At 27.9% G+C, this 12,933-nt stretch overlaps 1 protein-coding gene across 2 annotated transcripts in view; it reads left to right on the top strand.

The window, feature by feature from the left end:
* The first annotated feature begins 1,437 nt into the window (after window positions 1-1,437).
* LOC129963113 (probable cytochrome P450 301a1, mitochondrial) overlaps window positions 1,438-12,933 on the top strand; it is a 34,910-nt gene continuing 23,414 nt past the window's right edge. The window contains exons 1-2 of one of the 2 annotated variants that reach the window (XM_056077189.1): window positions 1,438-1,592; window positions 11,642-11,873. In XM_056077189.1, the coding sequence (XP_055933164.1) occupies window positions 11,660-11,873 (214 nt within the window). In that variant the 5' untranslated portion in view covers window positions 1,438-1,592; window positions 11,642-11,659. Of the gene's footprint in view, window positions 1,593-8,516; window positions 8,670-11,641; window positions 11,874-12,933 lie in introns of those variants that run through there. The other variant, XM_056077188.1, reaches the window with a different exon arrangement.

Here is a 12,933-nt window from a genome sequence, read left to right as displayed (position 1 = left end):
CTGACATCTCGTCGGTGCCTCCACTTTTATGTAGAGCTGGTTGTGTGTATTTAAGCCAAGGAAAGATGCCTTCTTGTCTCTTTTCTTATTTATTTTGCACACACACACATATAACAACACATGGACGATGACTTCACATATATAAGGTAACACATAATACTATATACAATTAAAGTAGAAATTGCCGCTAACAAAGAGCAAACGAATACTTCTTTTTGCCGCTAACAAAAGAGCGAGCGGTGCCTACTTGCACCAGTTTCACACCAACTCTCAGGGAGAAGTGTTTACAAAAAAAAAAAAAAAAAAAAAAAAACTTAAGTGCGCCTCCCCCACATTCCAAACATACATATGGGTTAGCGCATAATGCGCCATCTATGTTCAGTATTAATCTTTACTGTATGAATAAATATACAAAGAATAAAAAATACAAATAAAGTAATTAAATAAAAACAAAATATTATAAATAATAAAATCACATAAACAAAATTAGAGAAATGCATAATATAATAAACAGTACGGTTCTTAAAACAGTATGATTTATATGCTTATTTAATTTTAAAAATATTTTGCTAAGGAAGCCATTAAGACCAAGTTGCATGAAACATTTATAGAAATTTTTAAATTAATTCCAGCGAACCAATTGGTCGCTGAAGGAATTGACTAATTCTTACCTTTGTGACTGCTTTTATTGATTACTTTAAATATAAATGTATACAGTATTTCCTTTCAACCTGATTCCAACGATCATATTTAAGAAAATTGGTTGTAAAAATGATTCTGCTTCTACCCAAAAGAATTTATCTAAAATTTAATTCATCCATATAAATATTTTAGTGAAAGATCTATATACCATATTTTATCCATCTTATTTGACATGCTTTCGTATTTAAAAAAATCTTCTAATTTGTGGTAAAAAGATTATTTTTCTTTTTTTAATATATATATAAACGTTTTTTAAAATTTATCTTTTAGCTTTTTCTATAACTGAAACCACTGTTACCATTTAAATGCTTAAAAAAAAAATCATACTTTATTGAAAAAATCGAGAATAAAAATAAGGCGAATTTTACTGAAAATGGTTTCCATTTCATGTCATTTCTAAATGGCCTCACAAATAAAATTTTGTTGAAGTGCTATTTTTATTTCCTTTACGGAAATCCTAGTTTATGCAAGGTAAAAAAGATGGTGATGGAAAAAGAAAGATTCCTAACTAAATTTTATTAAATAATCGATTATCGATCAGCTCATTGCGTGCCTTTGATTCATTCAGTTCATTAAGAAGTCCCAGACCAGGATTACGATTCGCATCTGAAATTGAAAGGGGGAAAATGATTTATAATTCAAACAACGTACAGCGTTGCAAACTTTTCTGTAATATCGCTGCAAAAGGTTAGCATTTTATATTAACATTTCAGGTTTTATAGAAACAAAAAGGAGGAACAACGCGACTATCGATGTTCTTGCAGCTAGTTATTATTGTTGTTTGCAACCTTGAATAAATGCTAAGATCAGACAAGACATGAAATGTTCATTCAGTCGCGTGACCTCTATATCTAGGAGTCTCAGCTGAAAATTCGCCATTCAGTTTTAAAGTAAGTTAATGTCTTTTAGTTTCGTTTGTGTTGGCGCTTTAATTTAAGTGACGTTCTCAAAAATTTAAATTAAAGTCACTGTTTATTTGTAAAAGTCTTAAGAGAAAGTGTGAGCTCTTTTCAACATTATACCGAAATAGTTTTAAAGACCCTGTTAATTAAAGTCATTGTTTATTTGTAAAAGTCTTAAGAGAAAATGCGAGCTCTTTTCAGAATTATACCGAAAGGGTTTTAAAGCCACTGTTTATTTGTAAAAGTCTTAAGAGAAAGTGTGAGCTCTTTTCAGCATTATACCGAAATAGTTTTAAAACCACTGTTTATTTGTAAAAGTCTTAAGAGAAAATGCGAGCTATTTTCAGAATTATACCGAAATGGTTTTAAAGCCACTGTTAATTAAAGTCATTGTTTATTTGTAAAAGTCTTAAAAGAAAGTGTGAGCTCTTTTCAGCATTATACCGAAATAGTTTTAAAGCCACTGTTTATTTGTAAAAGTCTTAAGAGAAAATGCGAGCCATTTTCAGAATTATACCGAAATGGTTTTAAAGCCACTGTTAATTAAAGTCATTGTTTATTTGTAAAAGTCTTAAAAGAAAGTGTGAGCTCTTTTCAGCATTATACCGAAATAGTTTTAAAGCCACTGTTTATTTGTAAAAGTCTTAAGAGAAAATGCGAGCTATTTTCAGAATTATACCGAAATGGTTTTAAAGCCACTGTTAATTAAAGTCATTGTTTATTTGTAAAAGTCTTAAAAGAAAGTGTGAGCTCTTTTCAGCATTATACCGAAATAGTTTTAAAACCACTGTTTATTTGTAAAAGTCTTAAGAGAAAGTGTCAGCTCTTTTCTGAATTATACCGAAATAGTTTTAAAGCCACTGTTAATTAACGTCACTGTTTATTAGTAAAAGTCTTAAGAGAAAATGCAAGCTCTTTTCAGAATTATACCGAAATGATTTTAAAGCACTGTTTATTTGTAAAAGTCTTAAAAGAAAGTGTGAGCTCTTTTCAGCATTATATCGAAATAGTTTTAAAGCCACTGTTTATTTGTAAAAGTCTTAAGAGAAAGTGTGAGCTCTTTTCTGAATTATACCGAAATAGTTTTAAAGCCACTGTTAATTAACGTCACTGTTTATTAGTAAAAGTCTTAAGAGAAAATGCGAGCTCTTTTCAGAATTATACCGAAATGGTTTTAAAGCCACTGTTAATTAAAGGTACTGTTTATTTGTAAAAGTCTTAAGAGAAAATGCGAGCTCTTTTCAGAATTATACCGAAAGGGTTTTAAAGCCACTGTTTATTTGTAAAAGTCTTAAGAGAAAGTGTGAGCTCTTTTCAGCATTATACCGAAATAGTTTTAAAACCACTGTTTATTTGTAAAAGTCTTAAGAGAAAATGCGAGCTATTTTCAGAATTATACCGAAATGGTTTTAAAGCCACTGTTAATTAAAGTCATTGTTTATTTGTAAAAGTCTTAAAAGAAAGTGTGAGCTCTTTTCAGCATTATACCGAAATAGTTTTAAAGCCACTGTTTATTTGTAAAAGTCTTAAGAGAAAATGCGAGCCATTTTCAGAATTATACCGAAATGGTTTTAAAGCCACTGTTAATTAAAGTCATTGTTTATTTGTAAAAGTCTTAAAAGAAAGTGTGAGCTCTTTTCAGCATTATACCGAAATAGTTTTAAAGCCACTGTTTATTTGTAAAAGTCTTAAGAGAAAATGCGAGCTATTTTCAGAATTATACCGAAATGGTTTTAAAGCCACTGTTAATTAAAGTCATTGTTTATTTGTAAAAGTCTTAAAAGAAAGTGTGAGCTCTTTTCAGCATTATACCGAAATAGTTTTAAAACCACTGTTTATTTGTAAAAGTCTTAAGAGAAAGTGTCAGCTCTTTTCTGAATTATACCGAAATAGTTTTAAAGCCACTGTTAATTAACGTCACTGTTTATTAGTAAAAGTCTTAAGAGAAAATGCAAGCTCTTTTCAGAATTATACCGAAATGATTTTAAAGCACTGTTTATTTGTAAAAGTCTTAAAAGAAAGTGTGAGCTCTTTTCAGCATTATATCGAAATAGTTTTAAAGCCACTGTTTATTTGTAAAAGTCTTAAGAGAAAGTGTGAGCTCTTTTCTGAATTATACCGAAATAGTTTTAAAGCCACTGTTAATTAACGTCACTGTTTATTAGTAAAAGTCTTAAGAGAAAATGCGAGCTCTTTTCAGAATTATACCGAAATGGTTTTAAAGCCACTGTTAATTAAAGGTACTGTTTATTTGTAAAAGTCTTAAGAGAAAATGCGAGCTCTTTTCAGAATTATATCGATACAGTTTTTTCCAGTTTTTCTAGCATCAAAATTAAGAAAAATAGAATGATTAAGAGACTCTCAATCCATTAAAAGCCAATTTTTTTTCTTTTCATGGTATATTGAAATATTTTAAGGAATTAGATTGGCTTATGAAAATTGATTCATTTAGCTTATACAAATTTAATTTGAATTTTTTATTAATTTGGTTAATTAAAATTTAAGAAACATCATTTTGTGTGACATAAGAAATGGAAGCATCTAGGATTAAGTCTTATAAAAAAATTATGAGAACTTATTCCAACCTATATGATTTCATTTAAAAATTGATAAATATGGCGGATTATGGATCCCATGGCCTTATAAAGGATTAAGAATTTTTTTTTCAGTTGATTTGAATTAGAATCAAATTTTGTGATGCATTCTATGATGAAATTTTTAATTTTTACCTGTCTAAATTTGGTGTGACCAATAGTGGATTTAGACATTTTGTATACTAAGCAATGCATCTTATGATGCCGATCTTTTAATAATCTGTTCAATTTAGTTTGATACTTTAACACATATTTAATTGGCATGCAAAGCTTTATTTTAGATGAATTTTTATTTAAAAAACTTAGTGAAAATATATGTTTTTATTTATTTATTTGTTTTATTCATGACAGAGCGGCATTCATATTTGCACATAATTACATTCAAATAGACGCTTTATGTTTATAAATCTTGCAATAACTAAATAAATATAATGAAACGGATAGGAAGCTGGGCAATTATATTTGGCAAAGTCTTAAAATTATTCTAAAATTTTACAATTTAGGATTTCGTATTTTTTATCAAATAAACTGATAATACTTTTAATGCTTATTTTTACATTCTTACCATCCTTTTCCTCCCACCTAGCCCAGTTCCATAAGGCTGTTGTCTAATCTACCTTTTCGAATATTGCAGTGAAAAAGTTGTAATGAATTATTCTTCAGGGACAGGGAATGCACTCCCAGGAAATAACAAAAAAAGTGAATAAACAAACAAATAAGGGTTTAATTTTTAATATAAAATATATTAAATATTTCTTATTATCTAAGAAATATTGCTGAACTTATAATGCGTTTATTGTAAAATAAGAACAAAATAAATAACACTTCATTTTTCGTAACTTGATTTCAAATAATTTATAGGAAATCTCAATAAAATTTATGCCTTGACAAAATTCATTTCCTACGGAAAGTAAAGATAGTTTGATAATTGTTTTTTGTATCATTGTTTGTCTGATCTCTTATTTTAATCGTTGAAAAACTATGTTATTTATTTATATTTTTAGCAATACCGGAATTGCTAATATATTTCTTAAAATTATGTTTGATTTAAAAAATGTATTTCCTGTTTTTTGAAATTTATTTAATCCTTTCTAATGTAGCGTACGCACACACACACACACACACACACACACACACACACACACACACACACACACACACACACACACACACACACACACACACACACACACACACGCACACGCACGCACACGCACGCACACGCACACGCACGCACGCACACCGCGAGCATAATATGTCTTCAGAATTGTCATGATGTATTAAGGCTAGATACAAATTCACACAGAATACTCATTTTCTATGTATATTAAATCAGGTATATTATATTATGAAGCGAAAAAAGCTATTGTGTTTTTCTTGTTATTTCGATCTCAGTTGAACTGAAATTATAATCAACTGTTCGTAAAAATGTTCTCGATAAAAGTTAATTTAAGGGATTATTGGACTAATTATATTGTTCGTAATTCAGACGAAACCACCATGGCATGACATATCAGGTCAACGGGCGCATGTGAATGCCTGGCCACCGCGAATAGAAACAGGATATAAGATCAGTAATAGTCATAACACCCCATGCACTAATCTCTCTTGCAGGACTTTAACAGCTGTAGAATTTATTTTTGAATTTTTCTCTCTTTTTTTTATAGCAGCATTTGTTTAGCACAGAAAAAAAAAAATGGAAACATAATGGAAAAAAATTGAATTGGAAATTTGGAGATATGAAGTTGGAAATATAATTCTGGAAATAGGATAATCAAATATTCAAATGAAGACCATTTCAGTGCGATCATTTATAGAACCGAGTTTTATTAAATTAACTTCAACTGATCACATATAATATCATGCCTGGAGTTGCATCAAGCTCAAGGTTTTATTTTGTAGTGAATATGTGCATGAAACGAGTAAATTCTCTATACAGCTTAAAAATTTTTATTCATTATATTTCGTATTTTACACCATTATCAAAATTTCTTTGCATGCACCACCCAAGAAACTTTGAGATTAGAGATTAAAATTTTCTTTGATTCATTGTTTTTAAGAAAATTATTCAAGAATCGCAATTTAAACGTCCCGAATTTAATAAAATTTATTTTAAATATTTCATTTTCTTTTCAAACAACCTATCTAATCTTTATTTGACATTTGCTTTTACTTCTCATTTCTCTAATAATGTATTGAAACATTTTCCATTATTTTTGTGGACTTAGGTTGTCTTTAAAATAGTGAAAAAAATTCTGAATTTTGAAGATAGAATTAATTTATTCATTTTATCCAGAAAGGGTTTTTTTTAAATATGAATAATGCTCTATCAATTTAACCTCGAGATCAATGATAAAAACATTTATGATAAATTCACTACTTTTACTTTACTCGCTCGTCCTTAATTTTAGAATTTTATTATTATTTCACTCTTTCCACAAGTGCTATATATACATATTTCACTCCATTCAAGATTTCCATTAATATATTTGATGATTTATAAGAATTTAACGCAAATGTAAACTTCCAAAGTATTTAAGTGATAATTTGGTGGAAATCGTGAAATAAAAAGAATATTAAGATTTGAAAATGTACCTAAAAAAACAGAAGAAGAAATATAAAATAAGCAAACTTCTGAAAAGTTTTTAATAAGTAAAGTCACACTTATTAAAAATTTACTTAATGATTATGTTTAAGTAAAAAATTATTCTTTATACATCGATCCATAGTCACACCAATAACAATGATAATAATATTAATGATAAAAGGAGATTTGGTTCTCTAGTCCGAAATATCGTAACAGGATTTTGGTTCGATTCGTTTATTCAAATTATTGCATCAAATTTTATTCTTAATTATAATAAAAGATAATGTATACACAAGAAAATGTTTTTAATACCGTAAAATGCACGTTATATCTAAACAGTATACCTAAAACAATGGAAATTATAATTATAAACTATGCTTAAAAGTTTTTTTTTTTTTGAAAAATTTATTAAAATTCAGAAAGGAAAAAAACCCCCTCTGCATGGCAGAAAAAAAAAAGGCATTGCTAAAATGTTTATTCTTTGAATTTTTAAAGCACTGTAAAATAAAATTTGAGTAGTATTATTATTAGAAATTCTTGGAGAAAAAAATTGCATTTTGAATTACCTTTTAAATAATTAGAATTAAAAAAAACTTTGTTAATAAGCCTCAACTACATAAGATGTAACTGTGTTATCAAATTTGATAGCTGTATATCGAACGATGTTTGCACTATGTACAATATGTTACATCATTAACGTTGAATTTACAGATAGTATGTCAGTTTATCAAAATTATTATGATAAAACTTTCATATTCTTATCAGTGAAGTTTCCCTCACAATTTATTAAAATAAATAAATTTTCTCAATTTTTTTTTCTTTGAACTATTTAATTGTTTCAACCTAATCTTATTATTATTTTTATTAAATTTATTTTGGATACAATTCTATTGTTTTGTTTTATTATTTTTTTTCCTATGCATAATTTTCAGTTTTTCCTTAGCAGGTTTTGTTTCTATGTGCTTATCATTAAGAACAATAAATTGCTAGCTTAACTTAATCAACATTGAATTTCTGAAAATAATTAATCTATTTTAACAATAAATTTTCACACATCGTGACTCTTATACTTGCTTGTACTAAAGATATGCTTTGTTCCCCTCCCCCTCCAGCCGCAAAAAAGAAACATTTCATCATGCATTTAAAGTGGAAGAGCTTATTGTTAGTTAAATTTAATTAACACTGAATTTTTGAAAATAATTAATACATTTTTTGAATTAGTTTTCACATATCATATTACTTATATCTGTTTGTACTGAAGACATGCTTTGTTTTCCAAAATAAAAAACATTTCAGTATGAATTTAAATTGGTAGAGCTTATTGCTAATTAAACTTAATTAGCACTGAATTTTTGAAAATAATTAATACATTTTTCCAATTAATTTTCACACTTCGCACTGCTTATACTCATTTGTACTGAAGATATGCTTTGTTTTCCAAATAAAAAAATAATTTCATCACAAGTTAAATTGGTAAACAGTTTCACTACTGATTCTTCTTTTATTTATTTTCATGTTCACCTATCTTCTTGTTTTTATCAACAGTTCACAAGTTGTTGGAAATCTTTGTTATTGTCACATTTTAGAATGCACTTAATAGTGCGCTGGGTGCAAATGCACTGACAGTTATCTAAAGTGATAAAAAGAAAAAAAAAAACTTCCTCTTTCAACGCAGCCAACCTTTGAGGTCATTTGTGTAACAGACAAAATAACCCTTTAGGATGACATCGTTTATCAAATCATGCGCCAGTATAAAGGCAACAGCAAGAAATAAAACTTCAGTGCATTCAGAGATAAATCGTCTGAAATCGAAATCATAAATACTGTTTAGATAACAAAAATTTCTTTTATTAGGAAAGCTAGTTCTCGATTTCAGCTTTTCAGGTAAGTTAATTAGTTCTTTTAATTCATATAAAATTTCCGTTTAAAATAAGGATACTGAAATACTGAAATTTTCTATACTGATATACAGAAAATTTCAGTATCTTAATAATATAGAAACAATAGGTACAAATTTGATAATTTCAGTTGAATTATTGATAACTTTTTTTGAAAAATCATTCTGCTAAACATTAGATACTGATCTGATTGTTTAAGAAAGAAATTAGGCTTAAATACATTTCACTGGTCATTTTTCGATTAAAATCATTCAAATTATAATTTTAAGGAAGTTTTACCAGATTTTTCTGTCTTGAAATCCCTCAATGTATCTTTATTTCTGTTGAAATTATCACGTGCATTAAAAAGATTAAATCAAGAAATGAAGAGGAAAATTTTTTCTAAATTTTCTTAAGTGATTTCTACACAATCGTTCATTTATTTATAGCTCTTATAATTTTAAAGGCTACGGAATTAAAAGTTACCAAATAAATAAATCTTTTTTAAATATTTCTTATAATAATCATAAAAAAGTGTGACTTCGTACAGTTCTGTTAAGCCTGTATTGGGACAGATCATTTGATATACTATGAAAAATAGGAATGTGCGTCTCAGAGCGAATTTTTTTGTCATTTTAATTAGAATTTTTATTATTTAAAATTAATTAGAATTTTTATTATTTAAAATTAATTAGAATTTTCAACGTTTTTTCTTCATAATTTTCGAAGATATTATCTCGCATTTTACAATATTTTAATTTTTAAAAGATTATTTTTTTGAATGATATATAAATTGTTCTCTTGCATTCCTCCCAGAAATTTTAGATATGAACACTTTCATGTCTAAATTTCAACATTAACTTTTATTTTTGCACTAACATTTAAACCATTTTTATAGTTTTTATAAATGTTTAATCGTGTTTTTGATTCCAGTGGTGAAAGCTAAGGAGCGATCCTTCATATCCTTCGGGAAAGCCGAAATTAACTTCTATATCCTTACCTTATTATCATTATAATAATTATTTAGAAGTTATTTATAAAGGCATCTAAGTTATTAAGTAATACTTTTAAACGGCTTAAAAATTGGTATTTTATTAAAAAAATATTTTATCAACCTATTTCAATCCAGTTAACATACTGTTGGAGTGAAATAACTCTGTTGGATACTAATACTGTTGGAGTACTGAAATAAAATGCTTCACACCTTTTAATACTCGAATCAACTTCGTATTTAACAGGAGTAAGAAGGTGAAGTGACAATACCGTGTATAACAACGTGTAATTAGATGTTTGATGACGCTGTCAGTTATCCTTTTCATGCAAATGTTAAGTCATGTGATTTGACAAGAGTAGTGCAAGACAGGAGTAAGGCCTCTAAAATAACACGGCCTCTCTATCACAATTTGAAGTTTAAAAATATTTTATTCAGGGACTTATAAATATCAGGTTAGGTATAAAAGTTTTAAAGGAAACTAAATATAAAAATTATTCCCGGCGAAATATATGGTCACTAAATCCAGCCAGTAATTAATATAACTAATGGAATAGAAATGAAAAATATCAATAATCTAAATGCAATTATGCCTTTTTTGTACATACAATCAGCATTTTTTATCTCTTCTGTATTTGTTGATCCGGATAATAAGTCATGACCGTATTATTGATAATAACATTATAATACTCATTTATACTAAGTATTTTATACCAGGTTATTTATATTTATATTGGAAAAGTTTGAAATTTGGTATTCTATAGAAAATCTAGGCAATTTTAGGCAAAGTAGGAAATATATTTTATATATATTACCAAACGGCCATCGTCGATTCTTTTTAAATATGATTTCTATTCATGTTTTGCCAAAATAAAATGTATCATTCTATAGAAAATCTATTATTACTCATAATGTTTAGAGAAAGTATATAATATATTTAAAAATAATCATATTTTATATTTTTTCTAAAAATCTTAAGCATTTTACAAAATGTCGATATTACAAGTAACACATTTCCTAGATATTCTAAGCATTGCCAAACGGCAAACTGGCTAAGTATGAAATACATTACCGATTCCTTTCGAATATCGCTTCCTTTTATATTTTGCCCAAATAGCATTCATCGTTGTATAGAATTCCTAGAATAAATATATATCATATTCAAATAATTCTCATATTTCTAGTCTAAAATTGTCTAAGTATTCTATAAAATGTCGGAGTTTCAAATATTCTAGTTAGGAAATTATTACATAAGATACTTAAAAAAAAACATGATAAAAACCTACTATTTGGCAGTTAGAATGCGATAAAATTCTTTTACGAATTCTCACTTCATTTTTACACCAGTTATTTATATTATTTTATCATTTATTTACGCATATTTTATCAACGTTAATATTTTTTTTTCGCTAGATCATTTGCTTATAATTTGTTTAAGTATTTTTTTTTCCTAAGGAGATTCTGCTGTATGATTTTTTTTTCTACAAACTGCTCACAATACCAAGTTTAATTGGGTTCACCTAATATATACCGAGAACCACAAATACGAGTACATTAAATTTCTTTAAGATGGTAAAAATAGATATTTTTTAAATCAAGATCTCTAAAGAATCAATTTTGATTGCTGCATATAATGAAATTTTAAAATAACTGTAGTTTGTAATTTTTTTTTTAAAAAAAGGGCCATTGTCTCTGCTATGAAATGCATTGTAAATCTTCAAAAGTTTTTGCTTTATTTGATTAACAAATATGCACATTAATTCAATTATATATATATATATATATATATATATATATATATACAAGATTTATTTTAAGTTTTTTTGTAACAGAACCAAAAATGTAAGTAAAATACAAAGATCTCATCTTTATTTCGAAAAAAAAAAAAAGAAAAAAAGAATAATATCTTAGATTTTTATTAAACTTGTTTCTTATTTTATTGCTGTTATGTCATTACCTGATTGGTTTGCAATTTATGGTATTTTTAGGAAAGAGAATTCAGAAAAATGAAGATACCGACCAACATCCTTTTGAAATGTCCCAGATTAGATCCTTCAGCAGTCGGCAGAGTATGTCCGAAAGACCTGAGATATCAATCTACTCTTCTGTCGGACGCAGTTTCTATGGAGGCACTGGACAGAGCTCGACCTTTTGAAGAGATCCCAGGTCCCAAACCACTGCCCCTGCTTGGCAACCTGCATAGATACATGCCAGTCATTGGTAGGTGAAATGAGCACGTCAGAAATTCATTCCCTGAATTTTTTTTTCAGATTTCTTATATATATATATATAATAAACGGCAAAATCAGAGAATCATGCCATCAGTTGCAATCACTGGTTTTCCTACCAATTTTTATTTCATATGGAAACTCATGATACTTAAATACGCTATCAATGTTCGTTCATCCTCCACCAATTTCAAAAATCTCAAAAGCACCATTGCACAAGACATTTTTTATAGGGATAAATCTCGAATGAATTCACCACTATCAACCATTGTACTGATTTCGCTAACGTTTCGCTTTCTTATGAAAGATCATTTCTAGATACGTCACCAATGATCATCTGTTGTCCAAAGCCGAAATACATATGATATAAATTTCTGAAACTTTTCTAAATTTGTATTCCTATAGAAAGAGTTTCCCAGTCATTATCACTGTACTGATTCACCATTTTTTTTATATGAAAGTTCCTAACTCTTGAATAAGTTATCTATGTTTGCCCTCCCCCTCCTCTTTTGTCTTCATTTTCAAGAAATATTGTAATAATACTTTGACAGTGCCCACAGCTTTAAAAACTAGATGGATTTTTGCTTTTAATTTCATCACTTTTCAAGCTAAATGGCGAAGTTAATATCAAAGAGATTAATGTTTATTGTGCAATCACATTTTAAAATGTTATTTTTTGTTGTTATGATAAAATACAGTTAATCAAAGTTGGTTGTCATTACTGAATTAATGCTATTTATATAGAGGGCGACAGCTAGTCGCTGAAAGTGGTTAGTAATACTTTAATTTAATGAATGCAAAAATAATGTTGTTTTTCTTTTTTATATTTACATACTATATTAAAATACTTTTCATTAACGGATTCTGAGACCCTTCATACTTTTGCGCATGCGTCATGAGACTTCATTTTGTCAAAAGGGGTGAGGGGAGGGGAGGGGGAGGAGTGAGAGAAAAAAATGGATGGACGAGAAGTTTACATTTAGCAGTAAGGTAATCTCAGATTATCCGCAGGATTAGGAGGCTTAACAAATGCTGATCTTTTTCATTCCACT

This window comes from Argiope bruennichi, chromosome 3 (assembly GCF_947563725.1).
Source record: "Argiope bruennichi chromosome 3, qqArgBrue1.1, whole genome shotgun sequence".
Classification (NCBI taxonomy): domain Eukaryota; kingdom Metazoa; phylum Arthropoda; class Arachnida; order Araneae; family Araneidae; genus Argiope; species Argiope bruennichi.
Note: the sequence above shows the minus strand (reverse complement) of the source record. Positions and strands in the feature narration are given on the sequence as shown.